Source organism: Rana temporaria, chromosome 11, assembly GCF_905171775.1.
Source record: "Rana temporaria chromosome 11, aRanTem1.1, whole genome shotgun sequence".
NCBI lineage: Eukaryota > Metazoa > Chordata > Amphibia > Anura > Ranidae > Rana > Rana temporaria.
In genome coordinates, this window is record NC_053499.1 from 58,317,812 (window position 1) to 58,343,600 (window position 25,789).

Below are 25,789 nucleotides of genomic sequence, written 5' to 3' on the forward strand. Positions count from 1 at the left end.
CACAACAATACAAAATAAATGCTAGCTGTATGAACCAACTCTATGCAATAATGGTATAGGCTAATGGCAGAGATAGTGACAATATAATACATAACATATATAGTAAATAAAAAATCTTCTAAAGCTCATGCAAACTTTTTTTTTTAAGTACTGTACTGTAATCCAGAGCTTATAAAAGCTACTTTATGTACATCACACAATTGTGTAAATAAAGTCTCTCTTCACAGCGCAAAAAAAATTTGCACTGCGCCAAAGTGTGCCAAAATATAATATAAAAACTGCGCTTTAGTGCTTTGAGGAATGTGTCACCAGATTGCATTTAGTACTCCATCATCATCTTGGCATCTCAAAAACAAATACAAAAGGCCATACTGCTTTCCATTTAAAAAACATTTAACACACGCAAGGAAAAATCACTTAGAAAATCGGTGCTCTATGACCGTGTACCAAGTCAAAATCGCTCAGCATATGTTAGCAGCAATGTGAGCAACACTGTGCCTCACCCAGCCAGGGACTCGAAGTGAAGAGGAAAACTACTCTTCTAGAAGAAGTGCTTTAAAGCATTCAGGGCAAAGCAATATGTTTGTTTCAATCCTTCCCTCCAGTAGCATATACTTTTATACCTTTCTTCACTTCGCTAAGATCCAATCATCACTGTTAACCGAGGGAAATACCCAGTATTCCTTGATGTAGGAGTACATAGCTCACTGTGGGTAAAAGCACTGGGCTAAGCCGCACAGATATATGGAAAGTCCATAGCCCTGTGTAAGCCAGGACACCAGAAACTCAAAGCTGACATGGAACTTTCTGTCACTCCTGGTGGCTGAAAGGAGTACTGGGGGAGAGAAAGTAAGGTAAGTAATTATGCCCAGGGAGGGCTATGCATGTGGGCAAATTGCAGGTTCACTTTAAGGCACCAATAGACAGGCAGGCAGGCACAATCTTCCTGTCTATTGGCCTGGGCAGGGCTGGTGTTACCACTAGGGTAGGCACTGCTGCCTAGGGTGCCCGGCGACTGGTGTTCCTGCTCTCTTCTCTCTGCAGTAAGCAACTAAGTCTCAGCATCAGCAGGCAGCCGCCGCTCTGTTCGCACATAGTGATAGAGGCGCAGCGGCGGCAGAGGACTGTGTCTGTGTCCTGACTCCCGAATTAATGAAAGCAAGCAAACATTCATTGATGGGCGCTGGTGAGGCTTCATTTAATGGTCAGTGCTGAATCTGCATTCATGGGCGCTGGTAGGCTGCATTCATGGGCGCTGGTGTGCTGCATTTGATGGGTGATTCATTAAAAAGGTGGGGTATACATGGGCACGGCTAACGGGGTTGAGTCAGGGGTGGAGCCAGGTGGTGGCTTAGGTTTTCGCCTAGGGCAGGGGTGTCAAACCCAATTTCATCGTGAGCCTCATCAGCATTATGATTGTTCTCAAAAGGGCCAGTTGTATCTGTAAGATTTAATGTCCAGCGCATCCCCCTCCCCTTACATTAGATGTCAAGAGCCACCCCACAATCAGAAGTTGAGTCCCCCACCCTCCCTTACATCACAGTGCATCCCCTTTCCTTATGCTGCTGCTGAGAAGAAGCTGAATGCATTGCTTGAAAGCAGAAAGTAGGGGTCTGGAGGAGGAACAGAGGAGGGCTGGTTCTCTCCTGCAGCTGCAGGAGAGGTGTGAGGGCCACATGAACACCTGTTACCTTCAAGTGTCAAACATCCTTGCACCAGCCCTGGGCCTGGGTTACCATTGGTGCTTTATGTAAAGTGTCCGGAACCAAGGCTTGGACCTTAACGCAGCCATCCATAGGGTGTCCTTCAGGGGGGAGGCATTGTAAGTAAGTGTGTGCAGTATTGAAACCAGTGGAAAGCAAGGAAAACTCAACTGACATGGAAATATACAGTGTGTTATTCAGAAAAATACACACTGTCACCCTTGTTGGTTGGAGGGTACTTGGTAGAGGCTTTAAAGACTTTCCCAGTTTCTAAATAGTGACTGTATTTAAAGGCATGACTGAAAATGGTCAAGTCTGTTTGTTTATCTGGTCTTCCTGTAGGCAGCCCTGTATTTGCCTTTGGTCGAAGCAAGTTATGAGACGGGAGCGCTCGTTCTGGTAAAACTACCGTTTGTAATGGAGTAAGCACATTCATCACGCTGTAACAGACAGAAAAGCGCGAATTGTCTTTTACAAACCTGAAATCAGCTAAAGCAGCCCAAAGGGTGGCGTCATCCAAATGGAACTTCCCCTTTATAGTGCCGTCGTACGTGTTGTATGTCACCACGCTTTGCTAGAGCATTTTTTTTAAACGATCGTGTGTAGTCAAGGCCGTTTTAATGATGAAGTTGAAAAAAACGTTGTTTTTTCTAGAGCCTGAAAAACGTTGTTTTTTACAACCCGAAAAATGCTTGTGTGTATGCGGCAGGAGTCTCATGCATAGGTCATGGAAGAGATCATTCTGTAACTTTTCCAAAATGATAGCGGAAACCTGATTGGCTGCAAGGCCTATGGACACTTTCATATTTTCTCAGCTAGGATTCGGGCATAGCAAGTTCTCCAATAGGTTTGCCACACACATGTATGGCTAAATTTTATAGATCTAATTGTTGCAGAAAGGAATTCTGCTCCATGACTATATAAACAAGCAGGAATGGTTATTATATGTCTGATACTATTCAACATATGCGTAGATACTGATCTCCGGCAGAGAACATTTGCAGTCTTCCCATGTCATGTGACATATCATTCATGTTGGTATGGCCGCCTTAAAAGTTTTCATTTTGTCAGTCTGATCAACCTTTCCCTTTCAGTTAATGCCTCTGGACAATCTCCAGTCACAGGGACACAAACCTGAGCCGGATGCAGTGGTGTCTACCCACAAAGATCGTGATGATTTGTTTGCAGAGTTGAAAGCCTGGAGAGCAAATCACAATGAGTAAGAACTTTTCAGAGACATTCAGCTATCTATAACGTTCTAGAATCTAGAATTGTTGTTGAGAATAGCATATAGTCAGATAGCTTTTCATTAACACACACACAGCCAACACACATGGCTTGATAAGTATAAAAATGAAGCCCTTGCAAGACAAGTATATCAATTAAAATTTTCAACCATTTTCCATATTTATAGTTGTGAGACTACTAGTACCTCATACCAAGGGTTGTCTCTGGTAAGGAGGGATCTCTTTCTAGATTTCTCAAGAAACTAAGAAACGAATGGTTGATTCAACCCCACTATATTCACTGAATTCTGTCCCTGTGGGGGAAGATCCCTTTACTGAACTGCACGACAGACGTAATGATTCTGGGGCCAATTCACCTCAAAATGTTCATCCATACCGTGTTTCCCCAAAAGTAAAACCTAACCTGAAAATAAGACCTACTGTGATATTCGAGGAGGGCTGCCATATAGGCCCTCCCCCGAAAATAAGCCCTAGATTAAAGTGGTTGTAAAATGCTAAAATCCTCTCTATTACAGTAGTATATAATGTAAAAGGTGTGTGTTTCTGTAATCGAATTGAGTCAAATACCTTCGGTACAGCACCGCTCAGCTGATCTCCTGCTGCTCTCCTCTTCTCCCAGCTGTCAGTGGGGGATCTCGGGCCCCCTACCTCTGCAGTGCTAGGAGCGGGCGATGGAAGTGCAGAGCGGTGCTCAACTGATCTCCCGCTGCTCTCCTCTTCTCCACTTCTCCCAGCTGTCAGCAGGGGATCTCGGGCCCCCCTCCCTCTGTAGTGCTCGGAGTGGGTAAGACAGTTCAGGCTGGTCACGCTATAAGAAGGTAGTTGACACAATTAGATTACAGAAATACACAACGTTTACATTATATTACTGTAATAGAGAGAATTCTAGCATTTTACAACCACTTTTACTATGTTCACACTGGGGATTCCTGACAGGCAGGAAGGGAGAGGGGGGGAGAAAACAGCACATTAAATGTGGTTGCCAAAATTAATATAAGACTCTGCCTTATTTTCGTGGGAAACACGGTAGCTGTCTCTAGGGGGGAGACGCTCTGTATTAAACTTTTTAAAGAGGAAGTAAACCCTGATGGGTTTTACTTCCTCTTTATTTCCCTGCAAAGGTAAAGCATAATGGGCTACTATGCATCGCATAGTAGCCCATTATGTGTCACTTACCTGAAACCGAAGCCTGCAATGTCACCGCTGTCCCCCTTGCAGGAAGCGTCCATTCTTCACCCATCATCCTTCCGGGGCCACAAACTCCGGCTCTGTGACTGTCCGGAGTCGTGTGACGTCACTCCCGCGCATGCACGCGGAAGCCGACAGTCATGGCATGACCTCCTTTAGAAACGGCACAATTGCCGTTTCCAAAGTGTGCCTGTGCCGTTGTCTACAGCGCATGTCTCTATTGTAAATATCTCCTAAACCGTTGAGGTTTAGGAGATATTTCCAGCACCTACAGGTAACCCGTAATCTAGGCTTACATGTAGGTAAAAGTGGTTGTACAGGGTGTACAACCACTTTAACAGACCTAAGAAATCAGTAGTAGATTTAAACCAATAATATTTGACCAATGTTGCCTCAGGTAAAGAGATCTACTTGCTCTAGTATTCAACACACAGTGTATTTTGAAAAAAATTACACATTATATTAGCCATTTGAGTATAGATCAGCACATCTTTGCTGTTAGCCTCTTTAGAACTCAGCCAGGTTGTCATCTCAGGTTTTATTTAATCTGCTTTGTTGCATGAACCAAGGCCAAACCAACATTGTGAACTGATGTCTTTCAGGCAATTGAAGCGGATTCAGGATCAACGTGCTCCTCAGGTTCTCGTTATAACACATAGTGATGAAGAGGAAGAGGACAGCTTGTCTTCTAGCAGTGAAGATGTAGACCTAGAAGACTCCTGGGATTCACAGTGTCCTGTAAGAGTCACTCCAGATACTTCAAGCCCATCACCTCGGTCACCTGCAAGTAAGAAATATTGCCAACTTTTTTTTCATTGACAAATGCAAATAAAAATTGTTTATATATATTTTTTTTTTTTTTTACTGTCTATAGTCATTGTGATTAGATGTAGGTAGTCTGGTCATATTGTTCTTTATAGGTAAAATAAATATGAGACCTGCATCTTTTCCTTGCAGACATAACAGACACCAGCAACTGAACTGCTCCAAAATCTGACAAAACTGCCCCAGTTCTGAGCTGCACATGTTTTTGCCCAATTCCTAAAGAAAGGGGTCTTTAAAACACCTGAAACCATTCTACTTTACAATAACACAAATTTCTTTATACTCATTCATCCTTTGGCTCGCTACATCCTCTTCAGTCACAGATTGTTCCCAAGTGGTTTAGTACCTATGACTTGAACATAGTCTTTCTGCTTGTTAGGAACCACAAAAAAGAAAGAAAGGGGCGCACCAACCTAATGCATTATCCTAAAACCATAGCTTTATTGTTATAATAAGTGGTGAGTATTATACTCACAAAGTGACAATTGCATCAAAGCTCATCACATAGCACAGCATCGTCCAGTCCAGTCCACAGTACATCATACCATGTGGCAGGAGGTGAAGATCCAATAGGCTAATGGTTTCGAGGACTAGCCTCTTCCTTCCTAGCCTCTTCCCCTGATGGCTCTGCACAGAGGAATTCAAATCTCTGGACTGCTGAACCGACCAAGTGGGCATCCCCAGAGGTAAGTACAGTAGGGACTTGGGGGGTTGGGAGGGTGTACAGTGTTAGTTCACTGTTACATGTTTTCTGTAAAGGTCAACTAACACATTAAAGAGGAGGTCCAGCCTGGGTGAAAATACTGTAGATGTTGACTTTTAATATTAGAGCACTTACCTGTCAAAGAAAGCCCACGATTTCGGCACCCCAGCCGATCTCCGGATGCAGCCACCGCCATTCCTGGTAAGGAAACCAGGCAGTGAAGCCTTTTGGCTTCACTGCTGGTTCCCTACTGAGCTAGCACGAAGCGTGCTGCACTTTCTAATTGGCCCAATGGCGTGGGAAGGAGGAGGGGGCGGAACTTCCAGGAAAACGGGCCGCGGCCCGTCTCCAGAAGTGGGGAAGGGGACCTGGCAAAAACAGGTTTCCACTCCCCCTTCCCTCCTGAAAGGTGGCAAATGTGGCACCAGAGGGGGGGGGGGGGGAACTCTGCTTTAAGGATGTATTAATGAATGTAGAGCTGCATTAATTTGTGTCTTGTATGTCTGCCTGATGTTCAGCCTTTGCGTCAGGATGACTGCACTCCTGTGCATGCAGAAGTGGCGTCATCCCACATCGGCCAATTAAAAATGGCCAAAGACTGGCTTCCAAAAGAAACCAGGGAGAACATTCCAGCGCCAAGGACTTCAAGGGTGTTGGACTGTTGGAACTAAGGTAAGTATTTTTACCTTTAGTTCCGCTATAACGCAAAACGAAATCAATCATTTTAAGGGGTTTCCCAAACATTTACTTTCAAAGCATGCAGTGAATGATAACTGTCAGGCCCCGTACACACGACCGGGTTTCTCGGCAGAATTCAGCAAGAAACTCGATGGGAGACGTATTCTGCCGAGAAAACCGGTCGTGTGTACACTTTTCGCCGAGAAACCCGTTGAGGAACTCGTCGAGCCAAATAGAGAGCATGTTCTCTATTTCCTCGTTGGGCAATGGGAAAATTTGGCTCGCCGAGATCCTCGGCGGCTTCACAAGGAACGCAACGAGCAAAACGATGTGTTTTGCCCGTCGAGTTTCTCGGACGTGTGTACGGGGCCTCACAGATGCTTGTTCTTTCTACAGAACTATGAAGTCATCAAATTGCTGATGTCATAACTAATCACATGTTTGTGTAGTACCATGGCAACCGCAGAACAAACAGAGACTAAGATGGCAGCTTCCTTAACTGTAAAGGATAGGACAGTCTAGTTCTGTTTTAAAAAAAGAAAACATAATTTGAAACTGATCAAAAGCTGCACACCCACTGTTAGTTTTCCTGCATTAGATCAGAATGCTGAAACAATACTATTGTGTAATTAAATGAAAAAGTGTGCAGCAACACTAGACCCATTCTGAGGACTCATTTCCATTTTCACATTAAGTCCTACATTACCCGATAATTGTTAGAGGTGCTTGGATCATCTTTTTGGAACAATGCAAAAAAAAAAAAAACTGACAGTCCCGTCCAAAGCCTTTAAACATATTTTTGCTGTAATTTTCTCTTGCAGATTAGCAAATACAATCTGATTGTGTTGTAGTGGCAGTAAATGTCACATTGCAAAAGAAGGGGCTAACGCTGTTTGTTTCTTGTCTGATCAGGCCAGCTTGGAGAGATGAATTTGCAGGATGTTCCACTTCAGCCATCCCCTCCTATTACGCCATGTCCACCTTCTTCCGCCACTGGAAATTCGCGCCTAAACAAAGGAGCAGATATACGAGCCAGACGTTTACTCCAAAGTAACAGTCAGATTAAAAGCCTTACCCCAAGGGCAGTGGAAGCAAATACATACTTGGCAGATGAAGCATTCTTGCTTACTGATGACAGAAGCATTAGGACTCTGGTCATGGAAGGTGGAAGGCCAGGTTCTGGATACTCATCAGCAGCTTATATATCCTCCAGGTTAGTGTTCAAATGCTTGAGTGACCATTTGTTTTTTAAAGTATAGAATATATAGCCAAAATATTTTTTTTAGTGTTTAATAGAGTACTGAAGGGATAAAATCTTCAGTGCTCTATCCAAATACTTCCTGTCCTGGAGACACAACAAAAATACATCAGGAGCTACAGAGTATAAAAGAGAAGAGAGGTGTAGCAATATGGTTACATTTAATGAAGGTACAACATTTAGCAACTCACATGGTTGATGATTAAGAGGCACATCTAAGTATGCAGGCATCCAGGGTAAAGCTGTCCACATAGACCATCCTCCTCACCGCCGGCTTTCACCGATGACTGGGAAGACTACCCTGCAATAGAGCGATATGAAAGCGAGGCTTAAACTGCTCATGGAGCGCAGCGTGGAAGGGATGGCGTTGATGGTGGCGAAGAGGATGGTCTATGTGGACATCTTTTCTCTGGATGCCTGCATACTTAGATGTGCCTGTATTAATCATCAAGCATGTGAGTTGTTAAATGTTGTACATTCATTCAATATAACGTAATTTTTTAGCAAAAAAAGTAGATTTTTACATGTAGGAGCGAAGTGTTAACCACTTGCTTACTGGGCACATATACCCCCTTCCTGCCCAGACGAATTTTCAGTTTTTAGCACTGTCGCGCTTTGATTGACAATTGCACGGTCTTGCGACGTGGCTCCCAAACAAAATTGATGTCCTTTTTTCCCCACAAATAGAGCTTTCTTTTAGTGGTATTTGATCACCTCTGCGGTTTTTTGGGCTATAAACAAAAATAGAGCGACAATTGTGAAAAAAAAATAATTTATTTACTTTTTGCTATAATAAATATCCAATTAACTGCTTGCCGACCAGCCGCCGCAGTTATACGGCAGCAGATTGGCTCTGCTGGGCAAGATCACGTAGCTATACGTCATCTCGCCGAGCAGCCAATAGGGACGCGCCCCCCGGCTCGCCCCTGACGCGCGTGCCCGGCGGGCACCCGCGATCGCTCATTACAGAGCGAAAACCCGGGAGCTGTGTGTGTAAACTTTTGCGAAAACCAATCAATAAACACTTATTGCAATTTTTTTTACGAAAAATATGTAGAAGAATACGTATCGGCCTAAACTGAGGAAAACATTTTTTTTTTTTAAGATATTTTTGGGGGATAGCAAAATGTAAAAAATATAATTTTTTTTCAAAATTGCCGCTCTATTTTTGTTTATAGCGCAAAAATTAAAAACCGCAGAGGTGATCAAATACCACCAATAGAAAGCTCGATTTGTGGGAAAAAAAGGATGGCAATTTTGTTTGGGAGCCACGTCGTACGACCGCGCAATTGTCAGTTAAAGCGACGCAGTGCCGAATAGCAAAAAGTGGCCAGTAATATGGTCTGGGGCTGAAGTGGTTAAAAAAAATAATAATTTTTTTCTCAGTTTAGGCCGATTTTTGGCAAAAAAAAAATAAAAAATCACAATAAGCGTATAGTGATTGGTTTGCGCAAAAGTTATAGTGCCTAAGAAATAGGGGATAGAATTATGACTTTTTTTTTTTTTTACTAGTAATAGTAGCGATCTGCGATTTTTGTCACGACTGTAATATTACGGAGGACACATCGGACACTTTTGCCACATTTTTGGGACCATTCACATTTATATGGCGACCAGTGCTATAAATATGCACTGATTACTGTATAAATGTGACTGGCAGGGAGGGGGGGGGGGGGGAGTGACTAGGGAAGGTGACCGATGGTTATCCCTATATACAAGGGACACACCATCGGTCTCCTCTCCCTGACAGGACATGGATCTCTGTGTTTACACACAGAGGTCCATGTCTCTGTGACTGCCGATCGCGGGTGCCTGGCGGACATCGCGCGCGCCCCCCAGTGGCCGGAGGCCGTATATAGACAGCCTCCCAGCAATTAAGCTCCACATTGCGGCCGCATATAGTCATCTGGCCGGTGGGAAGTGGCCAGACTGCACCCTGCACGCTCTCAGCACAGTTACCAGCGGGTAACAAAGCTTTTCAATCATGTGACTGCTGTGACAGCCAATCAAGGTGGTCACATGACATTAATGCCCGTCTCCTAGTGCCTAAAACCTCCAAAAGGGCCGTGTTCTGTTTCAAGCATCGGTTGTACCTGTGACAAGCTTCTTGTAGACCCAGTCTGTAAGGATGTATGCAGCAGGTTGAATGATAACTTTAACAGACAGCTTACTCAATGAATAAAGACTCCAGAGGTGTTTTCCAATGCTTCTTTATGCTTCAAGGTAACAAGGATATAAACATAGAGGCTTTTCCATAGGTAAATTTCCAATGAAGATACACAGCTCCCACACTCTGCACTTTTCAAGCAACTAAGCAAAGATGGGGTTTAGAGCAGGAAATGGTGGGTGGGAGCAACCAAACTAGTCAGAACAGCAGGGGGGTAAGGATCATACCAAATAACATAATAACATAACATGTAATAACTGCTAGACAGTAAAAGCTGCGTTACAGCACACTCCCCGCCTGGTATCGTGAGATACCACTATACTCTGTTTTCTTTTACATATTATTAACATTGCATACAGTAACATGCTATCTAGCCTTCTCAAGTCTATAAGCTAGCTTTATTAAATGTCTTAAGTGGCTCCTTCACATAACACTGAATCAGAATTTTTGGAAGCAGGCATTATTAGGACTGTCTCTGTGACTGGTCTCAGGAAGGTTTTTGAAGCCCCATCCTTAACGATCCTGACTTCCACACTGCGGACTCTTCCATCATCACTGGTGATGGCCTTTGTAATAAGTCCAACTGGCCACTGGATCCGGTGAGCTCGCTGGTCATTTAGCAGGTTTGACTTATTTAGTCGTCCACCGACTCGAAGCATGCCTTCATCGTCGATTATTGGGTTCAGTTTGAGTAGTAGGCTACTCTTTGAGACTGGTCTATTGCCTCTCAAGCATTTAATCTCTTCTGCAAAGACTTCTTTTTGCACAAGACGTATGATTAATAATTCTGCGTTCTCATACTCTAATGCATTGGGTGACTCCTTGCAAGTGTGCCATCCATGACAAGACGATGTCTGATTTGGCTTGCGGAAAGTCTGGGCAATATGACTCAATCTTGCTATAGTCTTCACCAATCTTTTCCAAGAAGAGAAACGTTCAAAGCGTCTTGCTTCCAAGTTTCTTCTTGAGCAGATGTTGGAACTCAATGTTATCACTTCAGGGCGGATTTCTGGATCGGTATCTGGATCCACCAGGTGGAAATCGATATCTTCTTTTGAGTTTGTAGAAGACTGGTCCGATAAAAACTTGGGTCCTGAAAACCAAATGGTTTGCGTGAGGACAACTGCTGACACTGACCTCGTTGCAATGTCTGCGGGATTCAAACCAGTTGGGACATAGTTCCATTGTTCAGGTCTACTGACTTTTCTTATTCGTTCTACCCTGTTAGCCACGTACACATAGAACCTCCTTACTCTGTTGCATATGTAGCCAAGTACGACCTTGCTGTCGGTGTAGTACTTAACCTGATCAATTTCAGCGTCCATTTGATTTTGCAGGAACTCTGCGACTTCGACGGCAAGAGATGCGCCACACGATTCTAATCTTGGAATAGTGTGAGCAGGTTTTGGAGCTAACTTGGCTCTTCCTAGTAGAAAACCGACATAGGATCTCCCGGAGGGATCTATGATCTTGAGATAAGCCACAGCCGCTATAGCCTCGGTAGATGCATCGCAAAAGACGTGAATCTCTTTTCTCAGACTTCTTGAAGTTGAAGTGGGTGAATAGCAGCGCGGGATATTAAGTTCTTTCAGTACTTTCATGGAGCTTCTCCATTTCTCCCATTTAGGCAATAGGTCTGGTGCTGGTTCAGCGTGAAGGTTATCTAAAATCTTCTGCACAAAGGCTAGAAAATGCTCTTGCATCTCAGGTTTGTTACAGAGAGTTTTCTTAAGTGCAGCAAATCTGGTTAAAGCTTGTCCTCGATTGTTAGGGAGAGTAAGCCTTGGTACTCGGAAGGGTAATGGAGCTACCCAACTGTTGGAATTGTCCTTGAAGAACTCTTCATCCATAATCTTGATGAACTCCTTGTCTTCGACTGAAGGGGCAATCTTGTTGTCATCCCAAGTAGTCTGGTACACTGAATCACCAAGGTCCTTCTGAGAAGTGAGCTTGCAGTTTATAACTTGGAGTGCTTGATTTGGAACTTCATTTTTAAAATCAAGTCTTTCCTTCACATAATGATGCAATGGACATTTCATCGACCGATAGGCAACATTGGTTTTGTAGGAAGCTACATCCAAGAGCTTGTGAGGTTGATCTAAACAGACTTCTCCTATTATCACCCATCCAAGATCAAGTTTCTGGGCCTGAGGAGCATCGTCTGGACCGTTACATAACTCTCTTATTTTATGGACTCTAGGAACGTCTCTCCCTAGTAGAATCAAGATCTTAACATCCTTGTTAAGTGGTGGAATGTAGTCAGCAATGTGGCTTAAATGGGGGTGATGATGTGCAGCCTCTGGTGTGGGGATTTCTTCTCTGTTGTTCGGTAGCTGATCACATTCAATTCATGTCCTCATATTCTGATGCCACTATGAAGCCATGGGCTCTTCTTCCAGAAGTATTGATCTTTCCTGCACATGTCTGCAAGGTATAGGACCAGGCCTCTCCATGAATGTTGAATAGGTTAAAGAATTCTGGACTGGCCAATGAGCGATTGCTCTGATCGTCGAGTATGGCATACATTTTTATGGAATTTTGTGGGCATCCTTCAGGAAAAACCCTTACAAGACATATCTTGCTACAAGACTTGCTATGAAGCCCTTCTCCACATACCTCTGTACACCTTGTGGTTACGGGGTTGGCGTGTTGCTCAGTTCTCTCCCCGCCATCATCTGATGTAGGCTTGGGGTTGCTGCCGGGTGAAGGTTTCCTTTTGAACAGGTCTGAATGAAGAGCGTCCACATGTTTGGCGCTGTTGCAAAGAGAACATCTAATGGTGATCTTACAGTCTCTTGCTAAATGATCGGAGGATGCACAACACTTGAAACAGATATTATGCTCTTTGAAAAATGACTTGCGTTCTTCAATAGGCTTGTCCTTAAATGCACAGCATTTGGAGAGAGAATGTGGCGCATTATGGATAGGACACTGTTGATTGAGATTGCTTGCCTTAATGCCTGTAGCCAAGACGTTGGATGCTACCTCTGTCTTCCTCACGGCAATAGGATACTTTAAATCCTTGAACTTACTGTTGGTGGCAATACCCCTTGAGGTGGTTAAAGGAGTGGTGGTTGTATCTGGATAGAAGAAGCTTGGGTCATTCTTGGATTTTGCAACCTTCCGCACGAACTCTGCAAAATAAGAAAAGGGAGGGAAGGAAACATGATGTTCATACTTATATTTTGATCCTACACTAGTCCACTTTCCCTGAAGATAACTAGGCAACCTTGCTACAATAGGATTCACGCCCTGAGCAGTGTCTAAATAGCTAAGACCTGGTAAACTAGGATCTAGCTTAGCAATTTCAAGTTCATGAAGGAGGTCACCTAACTCTCTAAGCTTATGATTGTCCTTAACAGAGATCTTAGGAAAGTCGTTTAGTCTCTGGAATAAGGCAGATTCAATGACTTCGGGACTCCCATAGTCTTGATCTAGACGTTCCCAGGCAGCATCAAGGCCTGCCTTAAAGTTATAGATGTAAACAGATTTAAGTCTCTTTACTTGTTCTGAAGATTGTCGCCCCGAATACCTTATTAGTAAATCGAGTTCTGCTTGAGGTTCAACGAGCAAGCTCTTGATTACCGCCTTAAATGTAGATCTCCAACTCCTGTAGTTCTCTGGGCGGTCATCAAATTTATACAGTCCAGTTGTGATCAATTCTTGTAAAGCCATACTCTTGCTGAGCTCCGTAGCGTTGATGCTTTCAGTTTTTATAGCCACCGGGGATACTGATGGTGCGCCGACTTGAGCCATGGTTGGTATCTGAAGTTGGCTGGTTGGTGGAGCGAAAGGTGTTGCAGATGGGTTCAATCTAGGTAAGGGTCTGACGTCTGAAGGTCTCTGAGCATTTGAAGTTGAAGAGAACTGTATCACAGGGGTCATAGAGTTCATCCTGTAGTCTTTAGCTGTACCCTTGTAATCTCTATTCGCATAGCGTTGCGGTGGCACGTGAGCCGAGTAGGTTGACTCACTTGATTTTGTGACATGCGGTAGTTGCGGAGTGTCTCTGTTAGCAGGTGTGTCTAGTTGACCAGCTTGATTTTGTGACACGTTGCCTTCTGGTCCACATGCTGGATGATTATGAGAAAAATCTCCAACTGTAGGTGGGACTGTGATGTCATGGTTCTGGCTTAAGACAAACTGTAGGGTCCTTTCAATGGGGTCTTGACAAGCAGCCAAGCTGGGACAAGCTGCTCCTTCTTCTTCCAATAGGGCTTGTTCCAAGACAGATAATTCCGCCAATGCTACTTCCTTTTCTTTACTCTTCTGAAGGATTTTTAGCTGAGCCTCTGTTTCTGCTTGAATGCGTTTAGCTTCTGCTTTGATGGCTGCTTCTCTTTCAGAGCAGGCGGCTTGAACCTGGGCTGCTGCGACCTTCTGGCGAGCTTTGACTATTTGTTCGCTCAGCGTTGACCTTACAGAGCAGGACCGCAGTGACTTAGAAGAGGATTTATGATAGGAGCGGGCAGATCTAGAAGATTTTCCTGAGTGTCTGGAAGAAGCAGATTTACAGGATGTAGTTTCATGTAGCTGTGCTAATCTACCTTCTATCTGTGCCTTTGCTTCAAGATATGTGTTATGCCTCTGCTGGTCAGTAGAAGTAAAGTCCTTTAATTCCACTGTGGCTTCCTCTATGCTGTAATGTGACAATAGGGAATAGAACTTTTCAGAAAGTCTTTTATAATTCTCAAATGCCTTCTTAACCCTTGAGAGAGCAGTGTTCAATTGCTCAGGATTGTTGCTAGTTTCATTAGCGGTTTTTATACAACTTAAAGTCTTATGCCATAATGCAGTCAGGTTACTAGATGTTTCTTCCTTACTTGCTTCATAAACCTCTCTTGCCTTCAAGGATGGATGAGGGCCTCTAGCGGGACGAGCAGAATAAAGTAAGGAGTCTGCTTTATCTTGATTAAATGCAGGTGACTGTGGGATCTCTGTCAGACATAATGACAAGTGCTGTAGTTTTGGTGTCTTGTAACAAATCTGCCAGAGCTGAGCTCTGTAGTGACTTCTGATATTAGGCAGATTGAACTGAGGAGCTGGATATTTGTGACATCTGCTGCAACTGGTTCAGACTGGATGGCTCAGCTCACTATCACTTTATACAGGCAGGAATACACAGTTATTTCAGTAGATTCAGGTATTGGATTCACAACCAAAACAGCTTGACAATGATAAATCCTTGGGACTTGATGAAGCTATGATACAGTCTTTGAGCAGTTCAAAAGTTACTTATTGCTCCCCAATAAAGGCAAAAGTCCCTGGCAGTGAACAGTTATGGAGCATTCAGTAGAAGGCTGCAGCAGTCACACTCAGGCCTAACTCTCAGTGCACAGCCTGCAGATGGTATCCTGTGTTAGGATGTTTGTTCTTCACACACACATGTGGTTACTCACGTTTCTGAAGCTGCAGAGATAGCTGTGTGATGGATTCTTCTGGAAATTTACTGTTCTGTTTCAAGCATCGGTTGTACCTGTGACAAGCTTCTTGTAGACCCAGTCTGTAAGGATGTATGCAGCAGGTTGAATGATGACTTTAACAGACAGCTTACTCAATGAATAAAGACTCCAGAGGTGTTTTCCAATGCTTCTTTATGCTTCAAGGTAACAAGGATATAAACATAGAGGCTTTTCCATAGGTAAATTTCCAATGAAGATACACAGCTCCCACACTCTGCACTTTTCAAGCAACTAAGCAAAGATGGGGTTTAGAGCAGGAAATGGTGGGTGGGAGCAACCAAACTAGTCAGAACAGCAGGGGGGTAAGGATCATACCAAATAACATAATAACATAACATGTAATAACTGCTAGACAGTAAAAGCTGCGTTACAGCACAGGCCGGGAGACACTTGCACTAAGGGGTTAAATTTTTTTAGCCATAAATACATTTTAACTGAGGTCACCTAATCATATTTGGCTCATACTTTGGGAGAAGTATAAAAGGTGCATTATCGAAGGGATCTGAAAACTGTGGAGTTCAGGATTCCATAGTCTCATGTCTTAATCACTTCAGTATATACATAAGTCTTCTTTTGTATCGTATAATTGTTGTGTTTTTTTTAATATGTTCTTGTTGTTTAGGTCTATGTTAGAAAGAAATAGTCCTACATTCAATACCTCCCATCAACCAGTCATCCGTTCCATTAGTAAAATGCCAGAGAGACCTTCGCCACCACATACTATTCGACCTGTTACATCAAAGGGCATCCTGCAAAGATTGCCGAATAGACCAACCCTTCTAACAGCCAGCAAGACTTCAAACACATAGGATAGCATATGAGGATGGGGAAAGGTGGTAACTTCCCTTTGCTGGCCACAGAATCTCGCTGTTGTATTGGCATATTTATCATGATATGGGAATGTGTATAAAAACAAGAAGAGGAAGAATCCACAATAGAGGAACTTTGTTTCTTCCAAATGAATGCAATAACAATATTAAGTGATGATTAGTAATGATCTTCCAAGAAAAATGCTCTTAGGTTGGCTTATTTGTTTCACCTGTTGCACTAAAAGACATTATTAGCCTTCGTATGGGAAACTGCAATACCACAATAAGAAATATTAATGCTTTATGGAATGTTAACTATGTGGAATTTTGTACATATTGAATTGTTGATCATGCACGGGCACCGCCTCCCCTATCCATGCATCCGTCCCCCTGATCTACATATCAGGACACCGGACCATGGATTCCAATGCGGGGTGGGTGTTTTTTGAAAGCACCTGAGTAAAGCCAGAGGCTCTTATAAGCTTAAAAAAAAGGGTGGGCTCAAACCACAGAGCATTGCGCTCCAAGCCCACCCAGTTGTGTGACGATAGCGATTGAATTTTCGCTATTTTCACACTAAAGTTCCTCCCCGCCAATCAAAGTTCCTCCACGCCAATCAGGAGGCAGGTCGTGACACCTGTTTCCCGATTGGCCAAATCGTCAAGCCATCCTATTGGATACAGAACGAAGAGGAGACACGCGGTGGAGTAAGCCGCCGGAGCAGTGGACACTGGAGCCGCTTCCCGCACCACGCCACCCAAAAGGACTGTGCTGGAGGACACCACAGCCCACCACATAGATCGGGTAAGTGCTGGATTTGGGGGGGTAGTAGTGCCGCCCCGCCAGCCGTCCGCGGGGTGGTTGTTTGCTGCCCCCCCAAAAGCAAAACCCACCAGCTGCCACTGATCATGCAGTTAATCTATTATTGTCACATATTCTTTCTTATGTGTGACTAACAGATATTCAGACAGCAAGTGACAAAGTGGTAGTGAGGAGATTACTATATTGTTATCAGTGGATGACTTAATCTTCTTCCCAGAGACTGCTAACTGAAATATATTTATTTCACTGATTTGTATATAGTTGAAACTTTTCCCGTAGCCCTTTTTTAGGGGGGGCGGCCGTTCCCCTTTACAGGTGTAATGCTTGTACCCCCCTGATGGCGGCTCTGGTCATACGCAAACTGTAGACTCACTTTAGCCCATCAGTAGGAAAGAAAAACCTGCAAGCCTGCAAAGAAAATACAGACTCCACAAAATGACAGCATCCTTGGTGGGATACAAACCTGGAACCCTGACTCAATCAAAAGGGTATTATTAACAATAATATAGTCTTATCATGTCATTGAGTTTTACAGTATGAGCGATTAGCATATTTAGGAAAATTTATATATTTCAGAAGGGCTTTACCATCCGAAATTTTGGGTCTTCCAACTCTATAAGAGGCTGAACATGGATGGGGTGGGGGTGCGGTAGGGGGGATATCCTTACAGCAACCAAGTACTTACCACTGCAATCCACAGGTGGCCTAGAGCATGACCAAAAAAAATAACGCTTCAGTTGGGGGAGGGGCTGTCTTTTATTTAGCTGGGAACAGGTAGTCCTGTGAGCTCCAGAGGAAGTGTTAACCCATTGTGTGCTCATGTGAGGTAAGGCCAGGAAAGAAAATAATTACCCCCTATAAAATAATCAGATTTTGTCTCTTTGCAGCCTGAAATGAAGACAGACACGTTTTTTGTTTTATCCACCTGTATTTACTAAGTCCAACTTATAACATCCAAGTGAAAGATATAACAACAACATGCCAGAATAAAAAAAAATATATAAATCAAAAACAGAATCAACTGAGTTGGGAAATGGATCACCCAGGTGTAGCTAATTACCTTCTTAATGGCACAAAAAGCCATTTTACTTCAGTAGTGATCAGCTGTGGTCAGTTTAATTAGCACAACATGAAAAGAGCTTTCCTGGAGCATTTCAGTCCCTGGTAGTGCAAATGAAGCAAGCGATCAACAATGGGTGGCAAGGCACTGTCAAAAGTTGTGGACAGGCACATGTCAGGAGATGGGTACAAAAACCATCACCCTCAAAACTCCCTCTGTCCTAATTTCAGGCTGCAAAGCAACAAAATGTGATTATTTTAAAGGGGGGTGATTCTTTCCTATACCCACTGTATATCTAAATACCAGTTCAAGTGGATTGAAACTTTAAACCTAAAATAAATGCCTCTAGATTGTTTTCTTATTTGCGTAAACCTATTTTCATATCTGTATATTGAGATTAGAAATGTCATTTTGCTAAGTTTGGATGTACATTGATGAAATAACATTCAGACGTGATGTGAAAAAAAAAGACAATCATATTTTTCTACTCTTTTTGTTTGTATGAATAAATGTACAAAATTGTTTGTATGAATAAAGCTATTTTTTAAATAATTTGTAAGAATCTCATGAAATTCTATTTGTTAAAATGTCTGACAGCTTAGCACAACATCAGCGTAAATACAGATTTTCATTTGATTAAAACAAAGTAGTAGGTGTGGGGTATACGTGCAACAATGGGTCCTCTGGGTCCACTCCAAGTTCAGAGCCCAGTGACCTACAATAGTGCTACTACATTATCCCTCTATTTCAGCTCACCCATGCCTGAAAATATTTTCCCATGTTGCTTAGATCTGTACCATCATAACTCTGCATACCCTCTGCAGAACAGTTTGAGACCATGCCCAAGAAAGGAATAAAGTGTTATTAAACCCAAGCATTATATTGCAGCTTACCAATTCTTAGATGTGGTGGCTGCATTTGTTTTCTTTCTTTTCTATTGATTTACGCGTCGAATATGTAAATGATCGAGATACGCCGTACATCCGGCGTAAAGATAAACCACCAAATAGCTGGTCTAAGTCGTGTAGGGTATGGACGTCGGAACTGCCGTTGGATTTTACGTCGTTTGCGTAAGTCGTACGTGAATGGGGCTGGGCGTAGGTTACGTTCACGTCGTTGCCATTGAGCCGTCGTATCTTAGGGCGTAAATTCGTAAATTCGCCGTTCGTTCGGGAATTCATTTACATGGGGTCACGGTTAATTTTAATACAACACGCCCACTACCTTCCAAATTTGAATTAGGCGTGCTTACGCCGGCACATTTATGCTACGCCGCCGTAACTCAGAGTTACGTCGGCGTAGCGCATATGAGATGCGCTACGCCCACTCAACAATACGCCGAGCTAAATGTGTCAAATAAAATACTTGCGCTGTAAAATATGAGAGACAGATAATGAAATAGGGTGGTATACTACAAAATAACTAGTGAAGATGATATTATCTAACATATAAAATAACAATAAATCACAAAACGACGGTCCTCAATAAAGTCCGGCACTCTGAAAAAAGTCCAGATCTGGCACAATTCTGCCGTGTATGGGTGTGTTTCATCAAAAATCAATCCAATCTCCAACAGTGCAAGTGTTGTATAAATAATAATACACAAAATACACACACTTTTAAGGAAAAACGCACGGAAGGTAGTTCTAGAGAAAGTACATATAAGACCCTTGAATCCGGAGTGTGAGTGGGATAGAGTAGTTGAGCCAACACCAAGATTACATGTATACACCTCTGGTGGACCCAGCTGCTCACCTCAAATTGATCGCAATATGTCCAGATCAACCTGGTCTGGATGTTTATGGTCCAAAAATAGAGAGATCTCCGTCCAATGTGTCATATGAGAAAACAAAGTAAAAAGACAACAAAAAGCTGATGGTGAAATAACGTCACAAAGGGGGCTGTTAATTGGGGTCTTGACGAGTGGGAGTGCACTCACATGTAGGTGAGAGATCTCAGGCTCGTATCCACGAGCACCGAACTCGTAGGTCCCTCTATATTTCCTCTATTTTTTCCCCGCTAGGTCTTGGAAATCGTGGGCTAACTGTTTGGTCTCCCCGAGGGTTCAGCGTGTGTGGAGATGTCTCAGCTGGTATGGGCTAATGGTGACTCCTATTCCTCTTTCAGTGCCTTAGATGGAGCGCTCACATGGCATGATGGTGGGGAAGAGGTGAAAAGAAATATCCATAGTGTAACCCAGTCAGCGGTACAAACAGTTTTATTAAAAACGGATTAAAAACTCACATAAAAAGCTCAGGAACTCAGCAACAATCCTACGAGTGGCGAACTCGTATGCCTGTTCGTCGGATGCTGGGGTGTGTCCTGCCTGCCAATCCCGACGCGTATCGTCACGGTCACGTGACTTCATCAGGGGATACGCCGAGCTACCTGAATCTGGCCCATAGAATTCAAAGGCTGATAAAGTGATAATCAAGCAGCCAGGGCTGAATTTGATTCCAAAGATTTAGATTGATTCCACAAGAAAGCAAACGGCTGCAAATGCATTTTGGAGATGTCAGAATTATTATGAAGAAATAGACATATTTCATAAATATTATATGGAGGTTTATGGTTGGATAAGCCTGAAAACAGAGGTAAAGCTTGGAGTCGGGACATTCACATTAGTCTTCAAACAGAACATCCTGCGTTGTTTATCACCCTGTTAGAGATCTGCAAACAGGTTGTTTGATAAACTGGGTATATAAAGCCAAGGATAAATATATTTTATGGTCTAAACAGAATTTATTTGAGAAGCCTTGGATTAGTAATAAAACTTTGGAAACACAGCAAACTCAATTGTTTTTCCCCAGGTGAGATATGCCATTTTCAAACAGTCTTACAAGAAAACCATGGGGGGGAATGTTTACCAAGCTGGATACTTCCAAAGCCTCGTACACACGATCGGATTACCATCGCACAAAGCGAACTTGTTCTGCATACAAACGGCAAAACGTCCGCCAACAAATGCGAAACTCCGTGGTTTTTCATCTATTTAGTGCCACCCTTTGGGCAACTTCTGCTAATGTTGTGCTATGGTTAGCATTGCTTCTGAGAATGCTTGTTTGTAATTTGGATTTTTTTCTGACTGAATTTGTTGTCGGAAAATTTTAAAGCATGCTATCCGACATTTGTTGTTGGAAAATCCAACAATTGTCCGATGGAGCATACAAACGGTCAGATTTTACCCTGCCATCACACAATTCCCATTAGAAAATCCGATCTCGTGTACAGGCCTTAACCTCCCTGGCGGTATGATTCTTTCAGAAAAAACATGCTGAAAGCGGTACCATTATTTGCAAGGAAATTTGGCGTTTTATACTGTAGGCCTGTAATTTTTAGAAATAACTCACTTAAATCTGACCAAACAAGATTCTAATAGGCATCCCGGGTATGACATTTTTTTTAAAAACAAAATGATAAATTATAATATAATAAATAATTATAACAATAATATAATTATAATAAAAATTATTCAATAATGTAATCAAATCAAAATCACTGAAATTTGCTCAGTTGCAGAATTGTCGCTGTCATTACTTTTATTTTTTTATGACGAATTTCCCCACAAATCGCTATCGCACAATTCTGCAAGTGATTATAATTTATTATCGCTGTTTTTTAGCTGATCTAAAACTATTTTTGACATAAAGGGACACTTTTGGTTGCTATGGACAATCTACAGTTTGCAGGGAGAAAGAAACGTTTTTATTATATAAAATAACATGCAGGACACTGGGCAGACCACTAGGGACAAGGGGGGGTGTGTTTTTTTTACATACAGTACTGTAATCTATAAGATTACAGTATACTGTATGTAATGTGTTTGTTTACTTTTTTGAATTTGGCGCCGTTCTACGTCCCCGTGCGTCGTAACGTCGCAGGGAACGGAGATCGGCGGCACAGGAGGACGCTGTGTGAATCGAGCGAGGTCCCGCTCGCTCACACAGCGCGGTGGCATCGCTGGATCCAGGGACAAGGTAAGTAAACAGTGCCTGTGGATCTAGCGAGGCAAGCCCGAGTCTGACTCGGGGTTACCGCTCGCAGCATGAAAATCTAACCCCAAGTCAGACTCGGGAATACCGCCAGGCAGGTTAAAAGGCGTTGGTAAACAGACAGGCTATGGTTGATGGAGACAAGGGCCTCTTCCCGACAACCCTGGGCTGTGCTTGTTGGGGTCTGCGGGCGGGGGGCTTATTGGAATCTGAAAGCCCCCTTTAACAAGGGGGCCTCCAGATCCTGCACCTCCATGTCAATGAGTATGGGGTACATTGTACCCCTACCCATTCACCCCAAAAAAATGCAGTGTAGTGTAAATAAAAACAAGAGAAAGTTTTGAGTCCATGCCCAAATCAATGGTCTAAAAGTGTGGCTTAACGCTGAATGTTTCACACATGTTTCCAAGCAGTTCCAAGCATTTGGTGTTTGAAATGCTGGTAAACTACAGTCCTGAATGTGATTTATCTGCTTTCAAAAAAATTCTTTAAACTCAACCGCCTCTAAACCACTATAAACGACTCTGTGTACATGTACACATAAGATAACATAGAGGAGAGTTCAGGGGCTGCTGAAAAAAATTCCCAACTGCTCCTAAACGTGAGATCTATGTCCATTCCAGATTGATAGAAGTCGATCTAACAATCAACTTTTGTGGAATGTTGGAAAAAAATTGTCGATCAACAACTGCTACTGATCTGTATAATAAAACAGTGGAGGTGTTCTGCTGTAGGAATACAATGGCACAACAAGGATGATTCCTCCGTCCACCTCGCTTTTGTGGATGGGGGAATAATCAATTTGTTTTTTTCATTCTGCTTGCTGGCCGATTTAAAAAAAAATAAGTCATTTATGGCCAGCCTTATTACAGAACTGAATTTTTGGCATCTAATGCCACGTACACGTTTTTCATGACGAGAAAAATGCCATTTTTTTAATTGGTCATTAAAAACGATCGTGTGTGGGCTCCAGAGCATTTTTCACGACGTGAAAAATGGGCATTAAAAATTTAGAACATGCTCTATTTTTTATCAACGTTTTTCACGTTGTGAAAAATGGTCGTGTGTAGGCTTTAACGATGGGGGAAAAAACGTGCATGCTCAGAAGCAAGTTATGAGAAGGAAAATTTGCATAATCAAGCCCAAAAAGTGGTGCCATTCGAATGGAACTTCTCCTTTAACCACTTCCCGAAAGTCGTATGGCCACAGGGTGGCTCTAAATCTCCGGGTTGCCGTCTTTTTACGGCCTCCGCTCCTCCTGGCCACTGGGGGGCGCGCGCGCGTGCCGGCCGCATCACTGAGATGCCGATGCGCGTGCCTGGCGGCCACGATGTCCGCCAGGCACCCGCGATCAGCGGTTACAGAGACAAGGACGTGGATCCAGGGCCGGCGCTACCACTAGGCAGATTAGGCAGTTGCCTAGAGCGCACTGCCGCCTAGAGCGCAGCCACGGCCGCTGGCTTAACTCCACTGCACTGGGAGGAGAGGGTGCCTGGAGCATGTCAATGTGCCTCGTCCTCTACCCAGCTGTCAAGCACCATGTGTGTGGCTGCGCGGCAATCAGTAGCACCCTTGGGGAGGCGTGGGCGGCTGGGCATCCATCGCTATAATGGCAGTGAACAGCGAGGGGCCAGCCGACTCAAACGCAGATAAACTCGGGATTCGGGAGAAGAGCTCCACCGTGACACCGCCTCCTCCTTGACCTCGTCCTCTGACCCCGCCTCCCCAGGAGACAAGCGGGCACAGCGTACCCCATGCTGCCTTCCAGAGCATGGACTGCTCCAAGTTCCTCCGCATGCTCTGATGTGAGGACTGGAGCTGACAGGCTCGCTGCTCACTGGGGGCACAGAGGACGGGCAGGACTCAGGCTGCTGAGCCTGCGGGAGCCACTGGAATTGGACGGATTGTGCAGGAGACTGACATCATTGCATGGAAGGTACTGTCTGTCGTCAAACACACCTGCAGACAGAGACTGGGACAGAGGTGGGACTGCAGGGACAAGGCTAGGAGTCTCTTATCTCCCCACAACTCCCCCTCCCCTCTTTCTAAGCCCCCCTCTCAGTCCTTCTCTCTCGATCAGCCCCCTCCCTATACCCTCAGCCATCTCTATACCCTCAGCCATCTCTATACTCTCAGCCATCCCTATACCCTCAGCCGCCCTATACCCTCAGCCCTCCCTATACCCTCAGCCCTCCCTATACCCTCAGCCATCCCTATACCCTCAGCCATCCCTATACCCTCAGCCATCCCTATACCCTCAGCCATCCCTATACCCTCAGCCCTCCCTATACCCTCAGCCCTCCCTATACCCTCAGCCATCCCTATAAACTCAGCCACCCCTATAAACTCAGCCATCCCTATACTCTCAGCCATCCCTATACTCTCAGCCACCCCCCTCCTTTCTCTCTCAGCCCCCTGTCTTTCAGCCATCCCCCCCTCTCTCAGCCCTCCCTATTTTCTCAACCCCCGTCTCTCTCTAAGCCCCTCCCTTTTCTCCTAGCCCTCCCTATTCTCTCAGCCCCCCCTTAGCCCACCTGTCTATCAACCCACCCATCTCTATCAGCCCCCCTCTCTTAGCCCTCCCTCCATTCTTAGCACTCCCTCTCTCAGCCCCCACTCTCCTAACACCCCCCTCTCTCTCAGCCCCCCTTCTCCCTCTCTCTCAGCCCCCCTTCTCCCTCTCTCTCAGCCCCCCTTCTCCCTCTCTCTCAGCCCCCCTCTCCCTCTCTCTCAGCCCCCCTCTTCCTCTCTCTCAGCCCCCCTCTCCCTCTCTCTCAGCCCCCCTCTTCCTCTCTCTCAGCCCCCTCTCCCTCAGCTCCCCTCTCCCTCACTCTCAGCCCCCCTCTCCCTCCTACCTCTCTCTCAGCCCTCCCTCCTACCTACCTCTCTCTCAGCCCTCCCTCCTACCTACCTCTCTCTCTCTCTCTCAGCCCTCCCTCCTACCTACCTCTCTCTCAGCCCTCCCTCCCTCCTACCTACCCACCTCTCTCTCTCAGCCCTCCCTCCCTCCTACCTACCTCCCTCCTACCTACCTCTCTCTCTCTCAGCCTTCCCTCCCTCCTACCTACCTCTCTCTCTCTCAGCCCTCCCTCCTACCTACCTCTCTCTCAGCCCTCCCTCCTACCTACCTCTCTCATGCCCCATCTCTCTCAGCCCCCTCTCTTAGCTCTCCCTCCTCTCTTAGCCTTCCCTTCATTCCTAGCCAGCCCTCCCTCTCTAAGCCCCCACTCTCTCAACCCCTCTTCTCTTAAAGCCTCCCTCTCTTACAGCCGCCCTCTCAGTCCCCCTCTCTCTTAGCCCCCCTCTTCCCTCCTCCCCAATTAGCTGGTCGTGCCTAGGGCACAAAATTGGCTAGCACTGGCCCTTTTCAGGTAGGTCAGTGTATGTGTCAAGTCACATGTGTTACAAGGGCAAAGGGGGTGGAGTCAGGGGCAGAGCCAAAGTGGGGGGCGGCAAAATGAGGTTTCGCCTAGGGTGTCAAAAATCCTTGCACCAGCCCTGCGTGGATCTGTGTGTGTAAACACAGAGCTCCACGTCCTGTCAGGGAGAGAGGAGACCGATCTGTGTCCCTTGTACATAGGGACACAGATCGGTCACCTCCCCCAGTCAGTCCCCTTCCCCCACAGTTAGAAACACAATGCAGGGTACACATTTAACCCCTCCCTAACCCCCTAGTGTTAACCCCTTCCCTGCCAGTCACATTTATTCATATATATTTATACATTTATAGCACTGATCGCAGTATAAATGTGAATGGTGCCAAAAATGTGTCAAAAGTGTCCGATGTGTCCGCCATAATGTCGCAGTCCAAATAAAAATCGCAGATAGCCGCTATTACTAGTAAAAATAAAAATAATAAAAAAAATAATAATTCT

At 44.5% G+C, this 25,789-nt stretch overlaps 1 protein-coding gene across 2 annotated transcripts in view; it reads left to right on the forward strand.

The window, feature by feature from the left end:
- The window catches only part of LRRC56 (leucine rich repeat containing 56), a 127,411-nt gene extending 110,812 nt beyond the window's left edge, over positions 1 to 16,599 (forward strand). For both annotated transcript variants that reach the window (XM_040328605.1, XM_040328606.1), the window contains exons 11-14: positions 2,798 to 2,922; positions 4,741 to 4,925; positions 7,257 to 7,557; positions 15,854 to 16,599. In XM_040328605.1, the coding sequence (XP_040184539.1) occupies positions 2,798 to 2,922; positions 4,741 to 4,925; positions 7,257 to 7,557; positions 15,854 to 16,040 (798 nt within the window). In that variant the 3' untranslated portion in view covers positions 16,041 to 16,599. The remainder of the gene's footprint in view (positions 1 to 2,797; positions 2,923 to 4,740; positions 4,926 to 7,256; positions 7,558 to 15,853) is intronic.
- The last annotated feature ends 9,190 nt before the right edge of the window (positions 16,600 to 25,789 follow it).